The sequence below is a fragment of the Mchenga conophoros genome, linkage group LG11, assembly GCF_057382185.1.
Source record: "Mchenga conophoros isolate Kocher_MC1m ecotype Shallow Benthic linkage group LG11, M_conophoros_male_GT1.1, whole genome shotgun sequence".
Classification (NCBI taxonomy): Eukaryota; Metazoa; Chordata; class Actinopteri; order Cichliformes; family Cichlidae; genus Mchenga; species Mchenga conophoros.
The window spans coordinates 36254577-36279392 of record NC_140536.1 but is presented as its reverse complement, the minus strand read 5'-3'; the positions used below and the strand labels follow the sequence as shown (position 1 = coordinate 36279392).

Here is a 24816-nt window from a genome sequence, read left to right as displayed (position 1 = left end):
CCATGTTTTCTTAACATTATTCCATTTGAATTAATTTTATATAAATATACTTATATTTTAATTGATTCTCCAAAAGTTGATTCTGTTCATCTGGACGTTTTCAGTGACGTCTTCAGTCTCAGCTGACTGCAGGTTCACTGGGCTGGTTTCAGTCATTATGCAAATGTCCTGTTTATAAGATTGGGGAAAACACTACGTCCAGGTGAACAGAATCAACTTTTGGAGATTTACTTAACTGGATGATTGATCATACATCAAGACATTTTAATTGATTACACTTAATTGAATTGAAGTGTAAACAGAGAAAACCCTAACAATCATATTCCTAGTAACCCCAATAACAAGCGATCTCACTTCACACACAGTTTCAGACTCTGTCATGTTTCCCTCTGTCACAGTGCTTCTGAATCTTCTGAACCTTGAAGGACACCCATATTTCTAACAGGGGAACAAAGACTGCAGGTTGATTTAGCCAAAAAAGATTGATGTATGATCAAATCTACAGTTACCCCCAAGTCTTTAGTGGACAGATCCAAGTCAAAGAAATGTCAGTTAACTTTTTAAATTACTCTAAACAATTTTATTTTTTAAAATTTGAATTATAATAAAGAATATAAAATATTTGATTTTTGTCTTTATTTCTGTTTTTAAGTCCTTAAAGTTTCTGATTATTTGCATGTTTGCATGAAACACACATTGAACTCTTAAACCACACTCTACAGCTTCCAGTTTGGATTCGGGAGACAGACACTATCTCTACTTTTAAGATTAGGCTTAAAACTTTCCTTTTTTCTAAAGCATATAGTTAGGGCTGGACCAGGTGACCCTGAATCCTCCCTTTGTTATGCTGCAATAGATGTAGGCTGCCGGGGGATTCCCATGATGCATTGAGTTTTTCCTTTCCAGTCACCTTTCTCACTCACTATGTATTAATAGACCTCTCTGCATTGAATCATATCTGTTATTAACCTCTGTCTCTCTTCCACAGCATGTCTTTATCCTGTCTTCCTTCTCTCACCCCAACCGGTCGCAGCAGATGGCCGCCCCTCCCTGAGCCTGGTTCTGCCGGAGGTTTCTTCCTGTTAAAAGGGAGTTTTTCCTTCCCACTGTCGCCAAAGTGCTTGCTCATAGGGGGTCATATGATTGTTGGGTTTTTCTCTGTATCTATGAAGCGCCTTGAGGCGACTTTTGTTGTGATTTGGCGCTATATAAATAAAATTGAATTGAATTGAAAAAATACATGTATTTGCAGTTATTTATTTGTAAAAAATCTTTGGAATCATGTCTGATTTCCGTTCCACTTCTCACGTGTGCACCACTTTGTGTTGGTCTTTCACGTGGAATTCCAATAAAATTGATTCATGTTTGTGGCTGTAATGTGACAAAATGTGGGAAAGTTCAAGGGGGCCGAATACTTTTGCAATGCCACTGTAGTTTTTAATGTTTCAATCAATCAATCAATCAATCAATCAATCAATCAATCAATCAATCAATCTTTATTTATAAAGCACTTTTCATACAGAAAAAATGTAGCACAAAGTGCTTTACATAGTTAAAAGCAGCCCACCCCACCCTCCAACTCACTCCCCACACTCTCAATACACATATATCCCCCCACCCCCACCCACACACACATACACACACGCGCACACTTAAAGAGTAAAAATTGGGCTGGGCTCGCATGAGCCAAGTGAGGAAACACTATAACAGGGAGCCGTCTGCACCGGGAGCCGGTCACAGACCGCAGCCTCCGGGCTGGGCACACAGCCGGAGGGAGGCCAAGGAGCCCCCCAACCAGGCTGAGAGGACCCCAGAGACCCAGCAGCCACGGTCAATAACAGCCCCGGTGCAGAGAGCGCCCTCCGAGGAAACACTGGAGATATGACGCAATACGATATATACAGGGTAAAATGATAAAATAAATAAGAACAGGATACAATATAAATATAAATATAAATAGAGTAAGAAGATTAAAAAACGAATAAGAATAAAATCAAACAAATATTAGGTAAATCCTAAATTAATAATAGAATAACAGGATAGAATAAATAAGCATAAAAAATAAATAAACGCTAAGTAAAAGCTAAATTAAAAAGGTGGGTCTTAAGCCTGTTCTTAAAAACATGTACGTTCTCTGCGGCCCTGAGCTCCTCCGGCAGGCTGTTCCACAGACGAGGACCATAGCACTGAAACGCTGCCTCTCCGTGAGTATGTGTTCTGACTTTAGGGACAATCAAAAGGCCAGTACCAGAGGACCTCAGGGTCCGCGAGGGTTCGTATGGTAAAAGCAGATCTGAGAGATAAGAAGACCCAAGACCATTAAGACATTTAAAAACCAATAAAAGAACTTTAAAATCGATCCTGAAACACACGGGGAGCCAGTGCAGCGATTCTAAAACCGGTGTAATGTGGGCCCGCCCTCTGGTCTTCGTCAGCACACGAGCTGCCGAGTTTTGCAAGAGTTGTAAAGTTGAAATATTCTTCTTAGGAAGACCAGAGAGCAGGGCATTACAGTAATCAATGCGACTGGTAATAAAAGCATGCATCAGCATCTCCGTGTTTCAGTGGCATTGATTGAACTGTGATGATTGATTGTACTCAGTACGTACAACGTCTGCCATGTAGGTTAACTGAAGTGTGCTGGAAGTTTTAACCTTTAATGTGAAGCCTAAAAATTGATCACACATTTGAAGTTTCAACACAAACTGATCCAAAACATTAAGCTTTATTGTGGCTGATTTATTTCACTGCTGTATTAGATCAGTTTGAGCTGGATGTGCCTGATAATTTGGAAATGAACTGGAAGTTAAAAGTTAGCTTCGGTTGACATCTGCCTACAAACAGTGTCGAGGTGAACTGATGAAATTCATCATTTTTACAATAACATTCATGCTGCAGTTACTTAGTTTTGACCTTTGTAAACTAACACACACACACACACACACACACACACACACACACTTCATTCACTGAAGGTAATTGTTTGTTAAACTCAAATGAAAAAAATGACCCCACTAGTATCCTGGAAACGTGAGTCTTCCACTCTGCGACAGCCGTCGCTTTGTTCTGACATATTTTTTCTCGTCTTGCAAAACTATCTAAAAAAAGAAAAATGTCCCTCTAATAACCACAACCCTCCCGCTTTCTGACAAAAAGAAGAAGTGCAGATCTTGCAACGGTCCACTTCTCTGCCTCTAAACTTCACTTACACTGACCAGTAAACCCACAGTGGCTGTTTGACTCCGAGATTAACAAAGTAAGTACCGCTGACAATAAACAGCAAACACATAAATAATGGTGGAAGAAGAGAATTATGTGACAGTGATATTTCAGACAAAGAGAGATCCAACATACGGTGAGTGACAGACTTACTTTCTTCCCTTTCATCGCCAAAACTGTGATGTATGTGGTTTTGGGGAACGATCAATACCAGTTGGTTAATTCTGGCGATGTTATGCTACCCAGCATGTCAGTTCTTTCCTAGCACTGCTATTTTTGGTGATCTAAAAAGTAAAGTTTAATAAATAATCCCCACAAAGAACAAACTACAAATGAGTTTTCATTTCCTTTAAACTCTTTTTGTTTTTCCAGTGACGCCAAAAGACACAGAAACAATCTACGACGAGGTGAACACTGAGGACAGGAAATTGGATGCATCCCTTGTAATAACAGGTTATTTGTGGTTTTCTGAACAAATAAATGATATTTTTTATTCAATCATTAAAATAAACATTTTTTTCTATTCTTGTAGAGAATAAAGAGTTAGCTCCACCCTGTAGTCGGCTTGCGTTGGTTGTGACAGGTCTGGTGATTATTTGCCTCATCTTGGTGTCAGTCATCATCGGCCTCAACTTCCGCTGTAAGTCCACCTGCTGTGTATTCAAGGACTTTAGTGTAATCAGACAATAACACTAACATCTGTTTCTTATCTGACTGCAGTTAACACAGTGATGAGTGAGCAGCAGCGAGAAATGGCCAACATCACAGCACAGAACCTGCAGCTGATGACACAGAAAACATCCTCAGAGCGACAGACAGAGGAGCTGACCAGACAGAGAGACCAACTCAACTGGACCATCGGAGTCATCATGGAATATCAGGAATTTTCAGTGGAAAAACACTGCCCACAGAAAGGTGAACATGTCTTAGTTTCATATAATTTTATGTTACTTTTTGCTCACTTCCTGTCACGACTCCCACAAACATGTTTTTATTTGAAGGTTTAATGTTTTAAACTGTTTAAAAATCTTCAAATCTAAAAAACTCTTTGTAACGTATTGTAAAGTTGGATTTCTAAAATGATTCTGGTCTTGTTGTCCCTTTCTTTTTTTGATCAGTGTGTAAACCTTGCCTGGATGGCTGGGTGCTGTTTCAGTCAAGCTGTTACTTTTTTTCCCAACATCAATATTCGTTTTATTGGAGGAGCTGGGATCAAAGTCGTGATCAATGCAAAATGTATCAGGCGGCTCTGGTAGTGATCGAAAGTCAGGAAGAACAGGTGAGCCAGATTTCATTTGTATAGATTTTTTTAAAGTTTAAATAAAGTGAAAGAGCGTTTTCATACACAGAGAGGAAAAACAGTGTCAAAGTTCAAGCGATTTAGACAGGAAGGTTTGAAGAGGAAGTTAATGCAACTATAATTCAAAGTTACCTTCCTTCAGTTCAGTCTTTTCCCACCTCTTTGCCATTTGACTGGATTTTAAGAAAACATATTTCTTCCTCACTCAACACTTAAAAATACTGTAAAAAGGGAAACTGAAATCTCTTATTTTAAAACTATTCAGATTCTTGTTCTCTGAAGTGCACTGGGGTTTGCTTTATATTTGAGTTGTGTTTTGATTCAAGCAGGCCTCAACTTGTACTTAAAAAGAAAAGAGAAATGTTCAGGAAAAAGGAACTGCAAGCTTTGAGTGTTCCCACTAGCTCGCTGCTCTCTTTAAAATAGTCTTTGTGGCCTCACTTCCAAATTCAGTAAATGACATGATCTTTGGTCAGAGCTGTGGAAAAGAAACCAGCGATCATTCCTACAGAGTCCCCAGCGTGTTTAAAAAGAGAGTGAGAACGACTCTTCATACATCAGACAAAAGATAGTCGAAGTAAAAGGCACAGGCTGAGAGTTTAAAAGACCAAGAGAAAAATGTTCTTTAATCTGATTGGACAAACTTAAATTCATTTTGAAGAGCTCCAAACTCTAAGCGTCAGATCAGAGTTTGCAGTTTGGAGAGATCATCTGTGGACAGGGCCCTGTTTCAGGAAGCCGGTTTAGTGGAAAAACTGAGTAAGTATACCCTGAGTTATCGAAAACTCTGGGTTTTCGGTTTCACAAAGCGAGTTCAGATGAAGCCTGAGTGAGTCACTATGACGACACACTCCGTGAAGCTAACCTGCCCCCTAGCAGGTTTACTACAACTAACCCTGACTGTCTCCGCCCCTTTGTCGGAAACCTGACAGTAGGAAGTGTCGGACATGGCGTGCCACTTCCTTGAAGAGCCAGTAGATCGTGAAGCCCAAATTCTCCGCAGAGCTCTCCGCCGGGAGAGAGTGATCAGAGCGCGTTTGGACATCTTATCATTACCTGATGATTTTCTGTGTGAACGTTACCGTTTCTCAGCACAATCTATAATTTATTTGGATAACATCCTCAGGCCTAATATTGCTCATGTGACACATCGCGGACATCCTCTCAGTTCTGTGCATATTATTTGTATTGCACTTCGGTTTTTTGCAAACGGGAGCTTTCTGTATAATATTGGTGACGCTGAGCACGTTTCCAAGGCTACCGTCTGTCGGGCAGTCAGGAATGTTACAGTTGCACTGAAACGTCTCCTGTACTCGTTTGTGGTGTTCCCCGGTCATAGACCCACAAGATTTATCAAAGAGGGATGCCACAAAATTGCAGGTATCAGGATGACCAAAACTTAATTTATGATGTGGTGATACTTGGACTACTACTTAAATTGCACATTTATTTTCAGGGTTCCCAGGCGTGATTGGCTGTACAGATGGCACTCACATTCCAATCATTGCTCCTTCAGTAAATGAAGGAGACTATGTGAACAGGAAGTCTTTCCACAGCATTAATGTACAGGTACATAGTTCCCTGTAGCATTTCAAACTAACAAATTATTTCATTATAGTAATGGATGCTAATTTGTGTTCTCTGCACTGTGAAGATCATATGTGATGCTGCCAACATTATCACAAATGTGGAAGCCAAGTGGCCAGGCTCTGTCCATGACTCACAAATATTCCGTGAATGTACACTGAGCACAAAATTTGGACATGGTGAGTTGAGAATACTTTAAAATATATAAAGACCAATTGCTTCAGGGACATTTGAACTGAAGTGTATCCTTCTGTCTTAGGAGAGTTCACTGGCTACTTGCTTGGTGATAGGGGGTATCCATGTTTACCCTATTTGCTTACCCCTTACCCTGACCCTGAACCGGGCCCACAGCAGCGATATAATCTGGCTAATTGCAGGACAAGAGCCAGAATTGAAATGACTATCGGAATGCTTAAGGCCCGGTTCCAGTGCCTGCAAAGACTCAGGGTCACCCCAGAAAGGGCATGTGACATTATTGTAGCATGTGTGATTCTTCACAACATTGCCACAATTAGAGGAGAACACTGTCCTTCTGAACCAAACATCAGCAGTGATCCAAACCATGAACATCCTGACCCTCCCACGGACATACAAGATGGAAGAGCAGTCAGAGACACCATATGTCACAATCATTTCTTTTGACCCATCACCTCAACATGTTGAAAGAAGAATAAACAGATTTTTTGTTCAACTGGCTTTATTGGTCGCCTGTGTTTCCTGTACACAAAGTATTAAAAGATGTAAACCTCATAAAGTGTCTCTGTTGCTTCCTCCTCTGTAACAGCTGTCAATGTTTCTTCATTATTTTCCTGCAGTAAAGAAATAAACAACATTGCTGTTCTACTGTAAACTCATATAATCTGTGGAGTATTACTCACAACTGCATGTTGGTCTGGCTCAACAGGAGGCTGCACCAGATGCAGTACACCATCACCATCAACTGATAGAATATGAGGTTTATACAGGTCACTTATAACTTACAAGGGACCAAATGGCAATTAACAAACATACCAAGCACCTTACACTTCATTGTCATTATGCTCTCAAAGACAACCAAGACTGAGGGAAGGCAAAATCAGTCGGAAAATAACTTCACTACAAAATAATCCATTATGGTAAAGAGTTTATCAAATGAATGAGTAGCACTGCAAAGGTGACTGTGAAGAAAGGATGTATGCACATCATGTATTATTTTGAATTTACCCCCTATGTAGGCACTTGTGTCTTGCGGGGTTATTGACTCAGAGGATGTCCCCGCAGAGATGCCTTCAGCCACAGGGCGCCCACTGTTTTGGCTGAGGGCCAACTGCTCAGCCTCTGTGAGTGGTGGTGGTGGAGGACCCCCACCTGTTTTTCGGGCCTCCGCTTTTTTTCTGTTGGCTATAACGGGCCACATTTGAGCATACAGAGTAAGCAAATATGTACTTGTAATGTGCTCAGATAATTTCAATAAGTGCTTACAGACAGAAAATTAATGTAGCCTCTAACTGCAATTGATTTACATGGGACAAACAGACCAAGCACTATGGCTCATAATACAATTACACCTTACCTGTTTGGACTATATTTTTATATTTCATTTTTACTTGCTGCCAGGAACGTTTGGGGCCTGTTGGGTTGCACCTGCGCTCACATCACGTCACAAAATAAAATGTATAAAATAACAAATAAAATAACATATGATAAAATAACGTGTTAAATGGGTGGAAATCCCTCGACCAATGTTTAAATTAACACTCACGCATTGACTCTGTCGGCTATGTTTTGCCATGCATGCTTTTGCAGCTGTGGCTGTGTTACTTTTTTCCGCGGAATTTGCATGTTATCGGCATATGCTGCCATCAGAATTTCGGCCTCAAGCGCTGTGAAATACATTGACCGCGCCTTCTTTCCCTCCGTCTCCATGGTGACTCGCTTAATCTGTGCTCCGCTTATCAGGGCTTTATGTATCCTCGTCCGCGCGCTTCACTTGGGGTTAAAGCAACTCCGCGTTGACTGAACTAATTGTTATCAGCCTTTCTGAAACGGAATATTCCGAGTTGGACAGTTCGGGGTTACTCAACCGTGAGTGTCGTTTTTCACTCTGAGTTTTCCAAACCGGCTTCCTGAAACAGGGCCCTGATCTGAAGAAGGTAATTCAGCAACACCTCCCAGGCAATCTGGTCTAACAAGCCCACAGAGTCTTAGCCAAGGAACCCAGCAGCTGTAACTACAGCCAGCAGTCTGGATAGTTGTGTAAACTTTGTCAATATGGGTACTGAGTGTTGATTTCTTGAGGGAACAAAAGCCAGTTTTATCCATTTAAAATGTAAACATAGTGTGCAAAAAAGGAAAAGGTTGTTATTTTTTTTAAACCTGTTTGTTTTTATTTTTTGCTGTTATAGACGAGTCATCGTTCTTTTTATCTCAAAGGAAAACTAAAACCCGACTATTATTATGTGGCAGATAACACATGTATTACAAATTTAGGAATTTATCAGCAACCACACTAAGGACTACCACGCTGATGATAAGCACGGCTACTGGATCGGTTTGAGAGCAGAGAGCCCAAAGGACACGTGGACGTGGGTAGATGGAAGTAACCTCACTGTGACGTAAGCATGACCCCCGCCCACCACCACACATACAAATACTTGCCTATTATATCTTACTTAGCTCATCTAATTGACATAATGCTTTCCCTAGCTGCTTAGCCTAACTCTAACCATCACAAATGCCTAACCACAACCTAACTGTAACCCTGACACTAAAACCACATTTGAGCCTCAAAAATGCCTTCAAACTCATGAGGCCTACAATTTGGGCCCATAAGGACTGATGGTCCCCACAAGTATAGTAACAGTCAAAGTTTGATCCTCACAAAGATGTATAAGTGCAAACACACACACACACACACACACACACACACACACACACACACACACACACACACACACACATTGTAAATACCCTTTAAAAAATATGGCATGGAAGTAAAAAGCAGAACAAAAAAATTGTTTCAACATTACCTCTTCTAATAACAAGAAGTTTAAGATTTACAGCCACAAGAAGTTTACAGTATGAACCAATTCCAAATAAGTTTGAGTTAAAACAACCTTTAGGCTGGAATAGCTCAAGGAAGTGACGATTAAGTCGAATCAGCACATGTTGATGGCAGACTTGTTTTCTGTTTGCATTTTCTCTTTTCATTTGTGAAATGAAAATACACAAAGTGTTTTCATTCAACATAAAAAGATGTCTTGCATGCATCCAAGTAAGGAAAACCCTGGCTAACACTGTTGTGTGACTTGTGTGTTCTCAGCTCCCACCACTGAGAACACACAAGTCCTAATAAACAACAAACTTATTTGTAGCAGAGTGAAAAAAAAAAAAAGCTGTTAAAAACTCTTCACTGCATCCATTGCTTGTTTCTCAAAGATGATTTTTGACCTTTGACATTTTTCTTAAGCTTCCACATCCGTGATGGACTCGGTTGTGGTTTTCAGAACATCTAAGTGTCTGACTTTTGCGAGACCAAACACAAGTGTGCATTCATGGCCTCTGTGTTGGTTAAATTGCCTCGATCCCTGTTACCATCAGGAATGCTGTGTGTGCAGAGACTGACACAGATCATTGACTTATTTTTGGTACCCAAGCACTCCACGTGCTGAATTTCAGAAATACAATAAAGATTATTTTGTCAAAGGTTGAAATGTTGAGTAGGCATACAGACTGACACTATGTGACTTTTTTAGGTACTGGAAAATGCAACAAGATGTCAACAGAAGATATTGTGCTTTAAGCCTACCAAAAGCGCCCCCTCTGGCCAACTGGGGCAAAGAGAGCTGTGACATGAGAAACTGTTGGATCTGTGAAAGACGAGCGTTAATTAAAGCAGATTAGGAATCAGTCCCAGTAATAGAATTGTTATTTAATGTGACAGTAACTCCTTGTGTTTTTTGAATTAAAGGCAATGAGTTTTTTTTCTGTGTCAAACTGATTTTGTAAAAAATAAGTAATTTCTTTGTTTTGATTTATGTTCAGTTACATTTTGAAACAAATGCTGCAGAATCACACACCACGTTTGAGCTGCACTGCAAAAGCATTTGTACTTTTTTGTAATCATATGTGCTCTTTTGTCATTACTATGGGATTTCTAATGTATTAGATGGCAAAAGAAACATATTCCGATGCATGTAAATGCAGAGACAGGCATGAATGTGTTTATGTTACTATTTATTACAGTTTTTGCCCGTTGCTTGAACACTATAAACCCATGCTTAGACTAAAGTAACACAACGTGAAGCTGTTGTTACCATACCTCAAACACATGTACCCCTACCTTAAACAAAAGCGCTGCTTTGCACCCCAGTACCAATTATGCAACACACCTACTCCCTCATGCAACACACATGGTCCTGCATGCTACACTCTATTTCATACATAAGACACTTCGCTCACAAAATGAAATCTCAGGGTGCCATTCGGAAAACACATGTATCCAAAATACAAAACACATCGGGTAATTGCAACCACTCAAATACACACCTGAAGGCACCTACTTGCAAAACCGAACACCAATTAGCCAACTACAAAAAGCCCTCAGCGTAGCCATTCCAAGAACTTTGCAAGCATGGATGGAGGGAGAGCAAGAGGATATTTACCCCGGTGCCTAGCGGGAGAGGACATTGCTTGCGATGTTGATGAGGTCCTGTGGCCAGACCCCAACAGACGGCGGGATCCATGAGCCCACTTATGCACAATTGTCATGGTTTTTTGTGTTTACAGTATAGTGTTTTTTCTATTGCAGTACTATTGTGTTGTTGTTGTTTTATTTGCTGTACCTGTATTCATGGTACTGCAATGTACAGTATTGAGTAGGTCTATTTGCGTTTATGGTTGTTTGGAAATGTGTCTCCTGTAAATGTGCCTTCTGAATAAACAATGGGAATCAAGGACTGCAGTGTTTTATGTACAGCAGACTAGTGTGTTCCCCCTGATCTGTGAGTGTTTGCATATGGTGCAGGTATGTGTCATTTTGTCAACAGAGTTACATTTTGACAAAGGAATGTTAGGTTTTGACAGCAGAGTTTAGGTTTTGGGAGTAGAGTTCCAATTTGGCACAGATGTGAATGGTATATTTCCCAGTGTTGTGTCATGTGTACTTGTGTGTACAGTTTTGGCACAGCGAGCGGGGTTTTGCAAAATGTGTTCAAGCAGTGGGCAAAAACTGTAATACTACATGTTTGTGAAACTTCCCTTTCCACTTGAGGAAGTGACAGTCTGTTCATGCTCATTGGGCGTAACTTGTAAGCATCTTTATTCCTTTTATAGTAACAGAAACCAAGAATCTGAACAATAATAATAATACGTGTGTGTGTGTGTGTGTGTGTGCGTGTGTGTGTGCGTGTGTGTGTGTGTGTGTGTGTGCGTGTGTGTGTGTGTGTGTGTGTGTGTGTGTGTGCGTGTGTGTGTGTGTGTGTGTGTGTGCGTGTGCGTGCGTGTGTGTGTGTGTGTGTGTGCGTGTGTGTGTGTGTGTGTGTGTGTGTGTGCGTGTGTGTGTGTGTTGTGCCTATTGTCTAAAACTAAAACAGTGTGTAAGAAATTAACTGGCTTATCCTACAAGAGACTCTCGTGTTAAAATGTTCAATGTTATTATGAAAAAAAGTGTTTCCAGCTTAAAGTGGTTTGGCCGGTGTGGACAGCTCCCACCTTCATAAAAACTGTGATTCTTTTATTTACTCATTCATCTGGACACTCGTAAGGCTGATACCTAAGAACACAGGCAGCTGGAGCAACAGCTGTGTGCTCGGCCTCGCCTCCACTGAGCTGTGCCTGTCGCAGTATTTTGATGCATTTAATAAAACTAATCGTTGAATGGAAATCTGTCTGTGGACCAGTTTACAGTTTTTACACATTTTGGTTTTTTGTCTGTTTTACAGTTCTGGTCAAATTCTTTTTTCCCATCAAGTTTTTGTTTCCATTCATAATAATTTGCTACAATTTCTTATGCTTTTATTGTTGTTGTTTATTGACTTTAAAAAGTGCAATATAAATAAATAACCAGAATATAAATGATGTAGTAGTTCATCACATCTCCGGTTATTGCAGCGTGTGAAGTGCAGAAAGAACTTGTAAACTGGGGTAAACTGCACAGACAAATGAGAATTAAAGTTCATTGAGAATTAAAAGGGGCTCGCAGTAACTTCCCGGACAAATTCATCAAATACATCACCAAATAAAAGTGTTTGTGTTCAACACCACCACTCTCTCCACCGTTATGATCCACAGGATCCTCCCTGTCTAACAGGATACAAGTGGCAAAGTTATCACATCATTTAGTGTTTAATGGAGTTCTTTTGTCGTCATTTTGAGGAATGTTAAGTCAATAAATTTGCTAAATAGTGTGAATTGAATATTGTTCATTACATCAGGACAACGGTTTGGCTGATCCATGATTACTGTGTGAAGGTTTGATTAATTTTTCTTTATGAGGTGCAGTGATGACAGACACCTCACCACTGCAGAGTCTCACTGCTCCTTGGGCCAAACGAGTTGCAAAAATTGCGATCACTCGCCTCTTCCTTTTTCGTACTGTGACAGACATTTTTCATCACAACGTTTTCACCTAACACGATGTCTCACAACGACATCGATCATCAGTTAAGAAACAACGCGGACGTTGCACCAGACAGATATGTGACAGGTTGGTTTGTTGGGTTAAAGCCCAAATGTGTTAACTGCTCTTAGCGTAACGGTGTGTTACAGAAGCAACATAATTCCGAGATCAGGCATGTGTATGAACACGTTGAGGAGTAATAGGAAGAGGAACCGCGGGTTTGTTCTGTGCCAGTTACAGCTGGAATTTCATATTGTTTTATGGTGCGTGTGACACCCCACCCACATGATGGGCATGTGGGTGGGGTGTCAGTAACACTCTTTTAACAGTCCGCTCCTGTTGAGGCCAGTTTTAGTTTTCTTTGCGCTGAAGGCAATTTGGCTTTTAATGATGGAGGAAGAAGTCAATTATTCCACAATGGTTTTCAAAACTGGTGCTTCACTAACAAAAGGTAAGTTACTCTCCTCCTTCATTCAAAAATGAATCACTGATAAGTCTGACTGTTTATATCTTTGTGAAGTTGCCTGATGAAAGAACGCTGCTCTGTTCACATCATATCATCCCGTTTTTATTTAAAAACAACAAAAAGATTATTTATCATTAAAATTCGGAAACATTCAAATCACTAGAAAGCACAACATTTCTATTTTATACGCCAAGTCATGAGCTCAGACTTATCTTTTTGAGTTTATCACATTGTTTGGCTTTATCATAAATGATGTGATAAAGCTAGTTTGAAAACTAGCACATGGCACACATGTCAGACTTGTTGGTATGAATCCCTGCATTCAGTCATTTGTGTCTTCTAGAAAAAATCCAGGACTCAACCATTTATTCTGAAGTTAAATCTAAAGTGCCTGCTGGTCCTCCTCCTGCACCTGGTAAGTTATAACGTTCATGCAGATATTACATGAGCAACAAAGCAAATTCATGCTTTAAACTTTCTGTATTTGACAATGACACAGCCTGAGAAAACAGACCAACACAAGTAATGCAAAAATACTGCAACCACCTGCAGAGACTAAGGCAAGTCTTGAGTAGTACAAAATCCATAGAGGCTGGGGTCTGTCACACCAGGCAACATCCCAGGTGCAGCCTGTGTAAAGATGCCCCTCAGACAATCCAGCACATAACTGCAGGGTGCAAGATGCTAGCAGGCGGGACATACATGGAACGCCATAACCCAGTGGTCGGCACAGTATAAGAGATAAGATAAACCTTTTTTAGTCCTCACATGGGAAATTTGTTGGGTCACGGCAGGAAGTGAACAGTGCAAAGTTACAAGCAGGAATAATTAAGAAAAACATGGAATAGAATAAAATAACATAGAATAAAATACTGTGTTATGTTGGAACAGATCCAGTGAGACTACAAACCAGTGGAGGCTAACCTAACGAACATAGTAGTGGTGGACAAGCAGTTCACTTTCAAAAGTGTTCATTTAACAGTTAAAGGAGTCAACACATATAGACACTTTTCTAGTGTCAGGTTTAAAACTCACTGTGTTAATTTAACAGTGGTGATTTTGCAGAGTGTGGTGTGTGAGGGGAAGGAGAAGGAAAGAAAAGGGGAACATAGAGCGACCTAAGAGATCAATGATATGCTTTAATGACACATGACTGCGCATTTTGTAATTCTGTGGGTTGTGTTGTTGTCAAACTCATCTCTATGAGTCCATTCGTTTAGTTATTTCTGTCTTCCAGAAAAAAACGAGGACCCAGCCATTTATTCTGAAGTTAAATCTAAAGCGCCAGCTGGTCCTCCTCCTGCACCTGGTAAGTTATAAAATCCCTTTTTCATCTTCACTAATTTAGCAGCAAAATGTTTTAGACCATCAGTGGAACAAATGTATTCACTACCTGTATGTCTTTGACAACATCTGACATGAACATCTGGTGCCTCAGTGGTCCTGAGAGGCTAACACAACAGAGCCTAAGAAAACAGACAACACACGAGCAAAGGAATGAGCTGCAGCATCACACAACAGTAAAAGTCCATGTGACAGTTTCTCATAATAATGACGTCAAATTTCTCATTAGAAGCAGAAGGCAAAGCAGCTGCATGCTCCAATTTCCGTCTACTGCTGGCATGTTTGGAGATCCTTTGTGTCCTCCTGCTGGTGGGCATCATCGCCATCATCTACAGTAAGTCTGAGTTCAGCACACCAAACTCTATTTAGTTTTAGTTTTATTTTGTTCTGGATTTTTGCATGTTTCCAGAGAGTGGGTTTGCTCGTTTCAGCTGTTTTTTTTTATTAGTTTCACTGTTTGTTTACCTTTCTTAATTATTATAATATGGAGGGTAATTAACAGGGGCAGATATTACAATACAAAGACAACACCATGTGAAAGCAGCTGAGTCACAAATTTGACCAAAAAATAGAAATAAAAAATAAATAAAGACAGTTTTCGTCCTATTTTCAACTTTATTGTTACATTTAGTTCTCATGTTCTCCCAAAAGTCTAGCTTTCATTTTTATTTTAAGTAAATAAAATATTTTTATGCATTGATTTTCTAATTCTTTGTTTAGTGTTGGTTCTGCTCAACAGAATTTTACTTTGATATTTGGTGTTTTTAAACCATCAAAGGTTTGATGGTTTTGAGTTTTCAGTGCCAGCTGTTATGCAGTTTGCTTTACATCACATTACATAATAAATGCCAGTAAAGATTTTTGAATTATTCTTGAAGATCTGATGTGTGATTTAAGTGTTAAGTTATTGTTTCTGAGCAGTCCACAATAACCTTACAGAACACTGCAGAACCTCATGTTATTTCTGAAGTTTTATGAACAAAAGGTGTATTATAATTATTGTTAGTAGTAGTAGTATTCCTGAGTAAATGAAACTTGGCTAATTTGGGGTGATTTTTAGGCTTGAAGTTACATAGTGAAGCTTTGTGAAAAGCTCGACCTGCTGCGTGAGTAATGACAGTGACATTAAAGAGTAAAAGAAGGAAGTAATGGTTCTATCCAGCCTAAAAAACCATATATGTGGTTTGTTTTGCTTCTCCAGGGCATTATAGGCATCATGTGATGTGGCAATGAAAAAAGAAAGGATTGGTTAGCTGCAAAAATGTGTGAACTCTGTGAAAACTTTTCACAACTCTGTGAAAATGACTGAAAATGCTAGTGTGGACGCAGAGCGTTTTCAGATGAAAAGGCCGTTTTCAAATCTATCTGGGCTACTGTGGACGTAGCCTGAAATTCATCAAACCCATCCATCCACCCCATCCTCCTCCCTGTGCAAACCCTGTTAATTTCTAACACATATTTATTCCTACTTAGCTTCTGTCTTGATTTAATGGTTGTTTGTGGATCAGTTAGTTAAACGTACTCATTACATATTCACTGTATGTGGAAAAACCTTCAAAGCTGTTTATAAAGGTGGCTTAAAAAACAGAGATTAATTTTTCCCCGTATAACCTGAACCATTTATTTTTTTTAATCTCTTTCCCACTAAAATACAAAACTGCATTTTATTACTTGTTACTCGAGCTTTCTGTACCTCTAGTGCCTGGATTTTAATTTAAGGCTAATTTTCCTTTTTACTATTTATTACCTTCTACTGGTGGTTAAAAAAACATTTTATTATACATTCATGTTTTAGTGTGTTTGGTGTCTTCAGCTTTGTCTCACAATGAAGACAGGAAGAGGAGGCTTCTCTGTTAGGACTGGATGTGAACCCTCATTGGTCGGCTGTGATGATGAGTGCTGTGCTGTCTTCTCTCCTTCACAGTGAGTTTGCTATTTAAGGTACAGGCAGCAAACCTCAGTAACCTCACAGCAGAACATCAGCAGTTGGCCATGGAGAAGGAAATCTCAGACAATAAAACTCGGGAGCTGAGAAGACAGAGAGACAATCTCAACTGCACGCTGGAAGTCATCCTGAAGTTTGATAACTTTCCAGTAAAAGATTACTGTCCTAATAAACGTGAGTGCTTCATTGTGCTTGTCTCAGAAGTTAATAAGCTTCATATGTCAAAATTATTAGGAGCTGAAGATGATCAACAGTATGATAGAGTCATGAGAGTATGAACGGAGAATTTATGTGACAAATTTAAATAGAAAACCACAAAACAAGTAAGCGTGCAGGTTGGGAGAGATGATTTGAACTGGTCACAAAACCCAGGAAAAGAGTTATATTTGAGGTAAAGAGCCTCAAATATCATCTAAAATGTACAACAATTTATTTTGACTTTACCGCACATGGAATCTGTTCTCCTTTGAACTGACCTTCAACCCCTGCACATCAGTTGGCAGTATGTCCCACATGTTTGTTACAATTCTCAGGAGTGAACGGCTCACCCAACATGCGATAACGCATAGATGCATATTTGCCACACCAAAACCAATAAAGCAAACCAGCACCTCACCGTCTTTTGCCTTTCTCTAAAACTAAGGATCTGTCCATTAAGTTTAAGGGAAGCTTAAGAATTTCTCATTAGCAAAATCAAGGAATCTCTGTGTTCTCATTGTTTCCAGAGAACGACTCATCAAAGCTACTTTAAAATGGAAAGTAGAAAAGAAAACAGTGTGAATCTTTTAGCTTTTTTGCTACATAATTTGATAATGTTGTTAATGAGCCTACGTTGAGTCTAGTTTCTAATCTCCTTGCAGAGTGCCAGCCATGCCGCAGTGGCTGGATCCTATTTAAGAACAAGTGCTACCTGTTTTACAATGAGAACGCCCCCTGGAAAACTTGGGAGGAAAGCCGAGTGTATTGCAAAGGCAAAGCTGCAGATCTGGTTGTTGTTGACGATCTCAAAGAGCAGGTGAGCTCTAACAACAAGACCACAGCACAATTACAGCCATGATATTTTCTTACATAACTGATGATAATTCATAAATGTCACTGAATGACGAATGATATGACCCACAGGAATTTCTCAGTAGTCACATAAAATCTTACTTTAGTAAAGACCACGGATACTTTATTGGGTTACAGAAGACAGCAAATAACTGGGTCTGGATTGATGGACACAATGACACGCTGAGGTAAGAAAACTGTCTTACAGCTACAGAACAAAGTTACAGCAGTGGTGGGAATGACTGAATGATTAATGATAAAATAATATCGTGATTTATATGCCAATAATTGGATAAAGTGATTTCAGTAAAAGAAGATGCATTATGAAAGAAATTATGCAGAAATAAAATATTTGGGATGTTTTTACACATGCTGACGTTCATGTCCTGCTTTTATAGTTACTGGATGAAGGAGATGTCAGACACTTCAGTCTCATATGTGCTGATCATCCCTGGGACGAATGCCACAAAAAGCTGGGTCAAAGCGAACGGTCACTTTCAGAACAAATTCATCTGTGAGATAGACGCCCTGCTTTTGTCCACTTAGTTCCAGCTGCCGTTCTCTGTGTGCTCTTCCACGTTGCCATCCATGCTCCAGATACTGTCTGCATTATTCGTTTCTCATCTTTATAATGGAGGATGGAGAACTTGTAGTTTTTCAGCTGCTGCAACTATTTATGAAAACAGACTTTGAGCAGACCAGTGTGTGTGTCGCCAAAAGGCAGAAATAATGCAACACTGTACTTTTACACCGCACAACATTGCATGTATTGATTACATAATTCATGTTGCAAGTTCCATCCCGTGTCAACCTCAACGCTGTCTCCATCTGTCTCTGTTGTAAAGTGACGGAGGTTCAAGGAAAAGTTGAAAGTTCAACTTTTGGGGTTTTGTTAATCATCTATTTAAAATAACAGCGTGATGCAGATGTTTTAAAGCCCTTTTTGATGGAAAGACAGTCACTGCACTTCACATGTTCAGCAGGCATATTTATCTTTTTAACTTTTTGATTCATCTAGGAAGAAATTTGAGATACAGTAACACTTTAAGGATTTTTCTGAGCCACCGTAGCAATGACAAAGGGTCGAGTCAACAAGATTTTTCGACCGTTTTGTTATTTTTAATAGTGAAGTGAGGATAGTGTTCAGCATCTGAACACTCACTGAGCTGTCAGTTTAAAGAAACATTTAAATCACAACCAACACTGATGTTGAAACTCAGGTAAATGAAGGTCGAACATATATTTAATTAATGAAATGATCCAAAAGATCATAAAAAGACACATTTATTCTACTATTCAGTTTTTTAATCTTTGGTGACTCGAACCAAGATATTTGGTTGGAATTGAAGGCAAAAGGGTCATTTATTGTTGTTACCATGGACGCATTCTTCTCACATCTTGATTAAAGGAACAGTTCACCCAAAAATCTTTTCCCCCTCTGGCCTGTAGTGCTATTTATCCATCTGGGTTAGAGTTGCCAGGTTTTCCAGATATCCACTGAAGACACATCTGCTTTCTCTTAAATACAGTGGGAGTACATGTGACTCACCTTGTGGTGCTGAAAAACATTTGAAAAACTCAGCAGTAATATCTCTTTTTAGAGATCACTCGTGGTTACTCAAGAAGGGAAACAAATTCCTTGTTTAGGCGTTTTAACGTAGGAACTATTTTATTTTCTATCATCTTCACAAAAAAGCTTACAGCTAATCAACATTACAGCTCAGGAAACAAGAATCTCATCAAAGTTTACATCTGTCACAAGTGTGTGCGTCTTGTCCCAGGAACACGCTGACACACCTGTCAGGTGACTAAAACTCTGCAAATGATCTACGCACATGAATATTTTCTAATTCCTACAAAAGATACAAACATGTTGTATATTTGTTTACTTTGTTGTTTAAAATGTTTATTTACGCAAAGACAATTTTAAATAAAAGAATCAAAAGTACAAAAGTCTGCTGAGTCTGATCATTTAATTTGCATATAAAACCAGCATGTGTCACAATACTCCGCGTCCTGCACCAGTACTGTAAAAACAGCTGGGGTCTCCGTCATGTTTACCTCCCAGAACAACTAAACTGACTCCAGCTACAATCGCTGAGGTTAGAAAAGCCACGTCTGGTTGTGATGGATTATTTAGGGTACATTTCATGTTATGAAGGCAATCTTTAAAAAAAAATCATCAACTTGTCTAAACAGCATCGGGCTTGTAATGCGCATCACCTGCTGGATGTAGTTAAAGAGGTTTTCCAGTTTGCTGAAAACATCCAAAGTTCCTTTACAGTCCACGTTTAGACTGTAACTCACCGAGTTCCTCTAATATCGACTAAACAAAGCTAAACAGGAAGCACTCACATGAAACCTCAGCTGATTGTTTTTTTTAAACCACAATTTCACTTGTTTATTCTTGCTGGTCGACATTGATGATTCAGGTTTAGCACCACAGACGAGTACACTGGGAAGCACGTCCTCTTCAGACATGGAATTAGATTCCCAGTTAATCACACACTAGTCTTTAGACTTCTTCTTCTTCCTCTTCAGAGGAGGAGCCTCCTCATGTGTACACGTTTTGTCCTTTTTGCACTTTTTCCTTTTCTTCACTGACTCTGTGACGTCTGAGTCCTCCAGTCCAGTGTGATTTGATTGGCTAGGCTCCTTACAGTCACTGTCATTTTCCTTTGGGGGTTTAGAGGATTTCTTCTTCTTCTTGCCCTCGTCAGCATGCATCTCAGCAGTCACCTCCTCGCTCTCTGCAGCCGGTGAATGCGTCTCTTCGACTCTGTTCTCCTCCACTTTGTTCTTCTTCTTTTGCTTCTTCTTCTTCTTCTTGTGCGAATCATCTGCCTCACAGTTTTCTACATGGATCAAATCCTCATCAGTTCTTTCCTCGGGATCAGCGCTCTTCTTTTCCTTCTTCTTCTTCTTTTTCTTTTTAGGTTGAACATCTGTTGTGGGAGTTTCACACACTCCATCACTACTCTTCTCATTCATTTTCATCTTTTTTCTGCTTGTCATCATCTCCTCCTGCGTCTCTAAACGGGAGGCTGGAGGAGGAGCACTTGCTGGTTGGTTCTTCTTTCCATACTTGGCCATGAACTCGGCCTCCTGCTGCTCCAGCCTGGCTAACTTGGCGCTCATGGTCAAGCCGTGCCTGGCTCCCCTAAAATAACAGAAGCACAGAAAACTGGGTTATGCTTTTTTACAGTTCTTTGATGTTTTTTATGTCTGTGAAGGTTCTCAGTCATCCAGGTCATCGTAGTCAAAGGAGCTTGCAAAGAAAAGCGTCTGGACTTCTTTAAGTTGCTTCAAGCAACTTAAAGAAGTCCAGACGCTTTTCTTTGCAAGCTCCTTTGACTTTGATGTTTTTTTCCATGTTGAATTCTACAAATCATATCATCTTACTTGTGAGCTGTGCGTCCTCCACAAACCTTCATAAGATCAGTGTCAGAAAGCCTGCAGAGAGTCAGACAGAAACCTCACGATGTAACTTATCAGATAAAAGGTCCGAATACAATTCCAAGTCTCAGTTGCTGATGAGATCAGATGTTGTGAATGTTAGTCTTACTTGGTGGTGCTGGACAGATCCATCCTCTGCTCATCCTCCTCATCAGAGCTGCTGCAGTCATCTGAGCTGGAGGCCTTCGGCTCTGGCTGCTCCTGACCAGACAGCAGCGTGGCAGACTGAAAGAAGAGCCAGCCGTTTGTTTGTTTGTGTGAATAAAATAAACTACATTTAAAAACACAATAAGCGTCCATGTCATGCACAAAAGTGTCGTAATGTCCCACTGTAAGGCCCGCTTTAGACTAATGTGGGGAAACTTTGCAGAGCCTACGATGTGAACTACATAAATGGCCGACGTCGTTGACGCTGTTTATGCTTTTGCTGTTACTGTGTGGTCGTGTCCCCGTGTTTTATAAGCCGTGCCAGACGGGTTCCTGCTCTTTGTTACGGTCAGTTTTTGGGGTGTGAACATTTTTACATTTCTTTGTACTTTCCTTCATGTCCTCTCAGTTTCTGCAATCGCACACGAACGCTACAACAAAGGTGGAGGTCGAGGCGACGACATACCTGCTGCTCGGTCAGATTTGGGGACCGCAGCATTGTTTTTGTAGCCATTTTGATTTTCCTGAACGAGACGCTCTCATGACTCATCGCGTAACGCCAGTGACCAGCAATGAGTGGCAAGCAGTGTGATGACTGAACTGCAGTAAGTACAACAAGAAGGGACATGCAGCTGAAAGACAGCAAACAATTACCTTGACAAAGCATCCATACAGCTTATCTTTAGCCAGTGTCGCTTTCCTCGGCTTTTTATTGGAGATCATCCCATCCTCTTCTTCTGCAGTCTTCTTCAGCTTAATCCCATTCTGCATCAGAAAACCAGGAAACACGTTAACGCTGTGTAAGTGAACAAACCAGCTGCTTCCACTCGGAGCCTGAATGGAACTGATGTGAACGTTAAACTGAGTCTGGGCCTTGTTGCAGCTTCCATCCACTCCTCAGAGGTGGTGCTCTGAAACGTCAAACTGCTCCTAAAATCCTGAAACTATTCTCACACTGAAAAAACAGCCGCACTCAGGTGGACGAGCTAAATAAATAAGTACGAGCAAAACCTAAAAAATAAAACAAATGAGCGACCTACTTGATCAGACTCCACCTGCAGGCTGGAGGAGGCTTTATTGAAGACATGATCCCACCAGTGGAAGGTGAACTGCTCCCCTTCTTTATGGCCAACCTTGCAGAAGAAATGTAAATGGCCCTCTCAGCTTAAACCTGTTTTAGCGTCAACACAAGCGTCTGCTGCATAAAGACGAACAGCACTTACTCCTCCTTTGTCACACTTCACTTTCACCTTGATGGCCTCCGATATGCCGTTTTCAGCTCGTCCCAGTCCTTTACCTGAGGAGAGAAAGCGCCGATCAGACTCCTGCACCTGAGCGCCGACCCTCACGAGCGCTGCTTTAATGTCTGAATGAAGAAGTTCAAAGTATGTTACCGTGCTCCCAGCCGTGGCGAAGGAGCTGCTGCTCCGCAAACTTCAAGCCACAACTTTTCTCTTGAACGACTTCTGCCATCTGCACACAGACACAGTTAAATGTAAGCAAACCCATTCAATTCTTTTTTTGTATTTCTGGACATTTGATAAATAAAAACCATGTTACACCTGAGTAACTTAAACCCTTAAAACAGTTAAGTATGCAGAGAAAACCTAGCGTGTGTTCTTAGTTGATTTCCTGCTGGGCTGAGATCATGGCTGTATGTTTGGATGCTCTCAGCACAGCATCCATGGTGTGATGCTGCAGGACTCCCTCTCCCACACTTCCTATCAGAAATAATATGTAATGTCTACCTACCTTTTAGGACTGGGCGATATATCGAGTTTTTAAATATATCAATATATTTTTATACGAGATAAGAGATGTGTGCCATAAAGTGCAAAATAAAGAATGTGTGAAACTGCGTCCCGCCCCGAAACAAACCACCTTACAGAACTCGTATACAGTATTTTTCGGGCTATAACCTTACATTAAAATGCTGTCATTTTCTCAAAGATCGACAGTATGACATGTATGAGTTCTCCTTACTGACCGCGAACCGATTTTATGTGCTACACGGCGCTCAGCAACCTGCCAAAAATGCTTTAGTACGACTTTGCTGAGCTACGAAACCGCACCGCTTGATGGTTTGTCGGAGCATTACGGCTAGCGTAGTCAGAAGCCTCGCGGAGTGATACGTACTGTGCTTCAACGTAATATTACCGTATTGTGTGTGTATAAGGACCATAAATGGCACCTGTAAGAGACACGGTTACAAAGAGGATTTCAAACTCCAGGCTGTCAGTCACGCAGTACAAGTTGGGAACAGAGCAGCTGTGAAATCTGTCTCTTTGTTATTGTGCTCAGCGTCTGTTAGTTTACATTTCGACTGCACAATTGTGAGCTTTTTGTTATGCACAAAAACAACACTGTTTTCTTTTATTTATGGAGCATTATTATTTAATAAATGCTGATAATTTATTTCTGAGTAATTTTTTCATGTACATCTGCGCTGTATGTGAATAAAAGTGCCTGTGTGACATCTGGGACACAGCTTAGACTAAGAACTCTTTTTGTTCTTATTTAATGGCTTTAAAAAATATCGAGATATATATCTTATATCGCCATCCAGCTAAAAAATATTGTGATGTGAATTTTAGGCCATATCGCCCAGTCCTACTTCTTTTCCTCACTTGGTGTAAGACAAATCACCCACAGGAGAGGTGGAGGAGTGATGGAGAGAATAAATTAAGATTTTCAGGTAATGGTTGAAAAATAAATGGCACTCAGGGAGCAGGTCAGTCACAAACACACATCTGTATGTATTGTGACTGGTGAGTTTTACAGGGTCCTGTCTACTGTTCTTACTGTGCAACAGTTGCAGTGTTATGAATATAAAGACCCTAAAGGAGACGAGACCTTCCCTATTATTGCCCTTCAGCTCTGACTATCCCACCTCCCTCATAAAGAGTCTGATTGTGCTTTTTGTCCACAGCAAACATTTTCTTATTGCTTTTCTTAGTCAGTTCTTGTTTTCATTCGCAGATTTTACTTCATTAGTGATAACTTTTTTAAAAAGCTCCGATTTCTCATTTCCTAATAATTACACTGATTATCTGTGTTTTTAGAGACTTGGTGTATCGACGTATTTGATGGAGAGCAGCTTGACTCAACTCCGGTTTGAAACGTGCAACAGAAATAAAAGTTTGACTTTGTGTTTCTGACTGTTGATCTAAAGACTTTTCAAATGTTTTAAACATCCAATATATTTTAAAGGAATCGTTTTATCCACGATATTGAGACATGTCGCGCACGGTTAGCCTATAAAACCAGTCTGCTTCTCTTATAAGCTGCCGTGTAACTGCAGAGAGGTTTAAAGCAGATCTCAGGACCTGAGCAGGTTTAAGAGTGAAGTTAAAACTGGTGAATTTGCGCATTCTGGGATGCTAACTGAACCGGTTTCGCTCTTTACACTGGACGAGCTGATGCTAACAGCTAGCGTTAAACACCTGATGTTCACGGCCGTTTCTAGACCAATGTTTCCCGAACCTTCGGCGACACAACAGAAATAACAAGTCCACAAACCTCCGTTTGTTTCTGTCGAACTGTTTCACTGAAAAACGTGAGGACTGGAACCGTGCAGGAGCATCAGAGTGTAAACATGCGGTGCCAGCAGACCGCTGACATGACACCGGAAACACGTCACGGAAGGGAGGCGGTAACCCCCCCACCTTTTCCCAATAACTTTATTAACATGTGCATAAATTAAA

At 40.3% G+C, this 24816-nt stretch overlaps 3 protein-coding genes across 4 annotated transcripts; 2 read left to right on the top strand and 1 right to left on the bottom strand.

Moving 5' to 3' along the window:
* Window positions 1-2975: 2975 nt before the first annotated feature.
* LOC146564911 (CD209 antigen-like protein C) lies at window positions 2976-13585 on the top strand. Of its 2 annotated transcripts, none has more exons than XM_085292703.1 (7): window positions 2976-3256; window positions 3592-3672; window positions 3752-3859; window positions 3940-4134; window positions 4338-4498; window positions 8576-8700; window positions 9841-13585. In XM_085292703.1, coding segments are annotated over exons 1-7 (819 nt in total). In that variant the 5' UTR covers window positions 2976-3255; the 3' UTR covers window positions 9989-13585. The 2 variants fall into 2 exon arrangements, with proteins under 2 accessions (XP_085148829.1, XP_085148828.1); XM_085292702.1 differs by having other exon boundaries at window positions 2976-3355.
* LOC146564910 (uncharacterized) lies at window positions 13039-19154 on the top strand. Its single transcript, XM_085292701.1, has 8 exons — window positions 13039-13155; window positions 13514-13585; window positions 14408-14479; window positions 14744-14848; window positions 16439-16633; window positions 17320-17474; window positions 17582-17697; window positions 17908-19154. Exons 1-8 carry the CDS (start codon window positions 13092-13094, stop codon window positions 18053-18055), a joined length of 927 nt encoding a protein of 308 aa, XP_085148827.1. The 5' UTR covers window positions 13039-13091; the 3' UTR covers window positions 18056-19154.
* On the bottom strand, window positions 19149-24765 carry gpatch4 (G patch domain containing 4). The gene is made up of 8 exons (XM_085292700.1): window positions 24632-24765; window positions 22507-22585; window positions 22336-22409; window positions 22153-22245; window positions 21767-21877; window positions 21075-21190; window positions 20912-20962; window positions 19149-20669 (listed from the first exon to the last, which is right to left on the bottom strand). Exons 2-8 carry the CDS (start codon window positions 22583-22585, stop codon window positions 20018-20020), a joined length of 1176 nt encoding a protein of 391 aa, XP_085148826.1. The 5' UTR covers window positions 24632-24765; the 3' UTR covers window positions 19149-20017.
* Window positions 24766-24816: the final 51 nt, after the last annotated feature.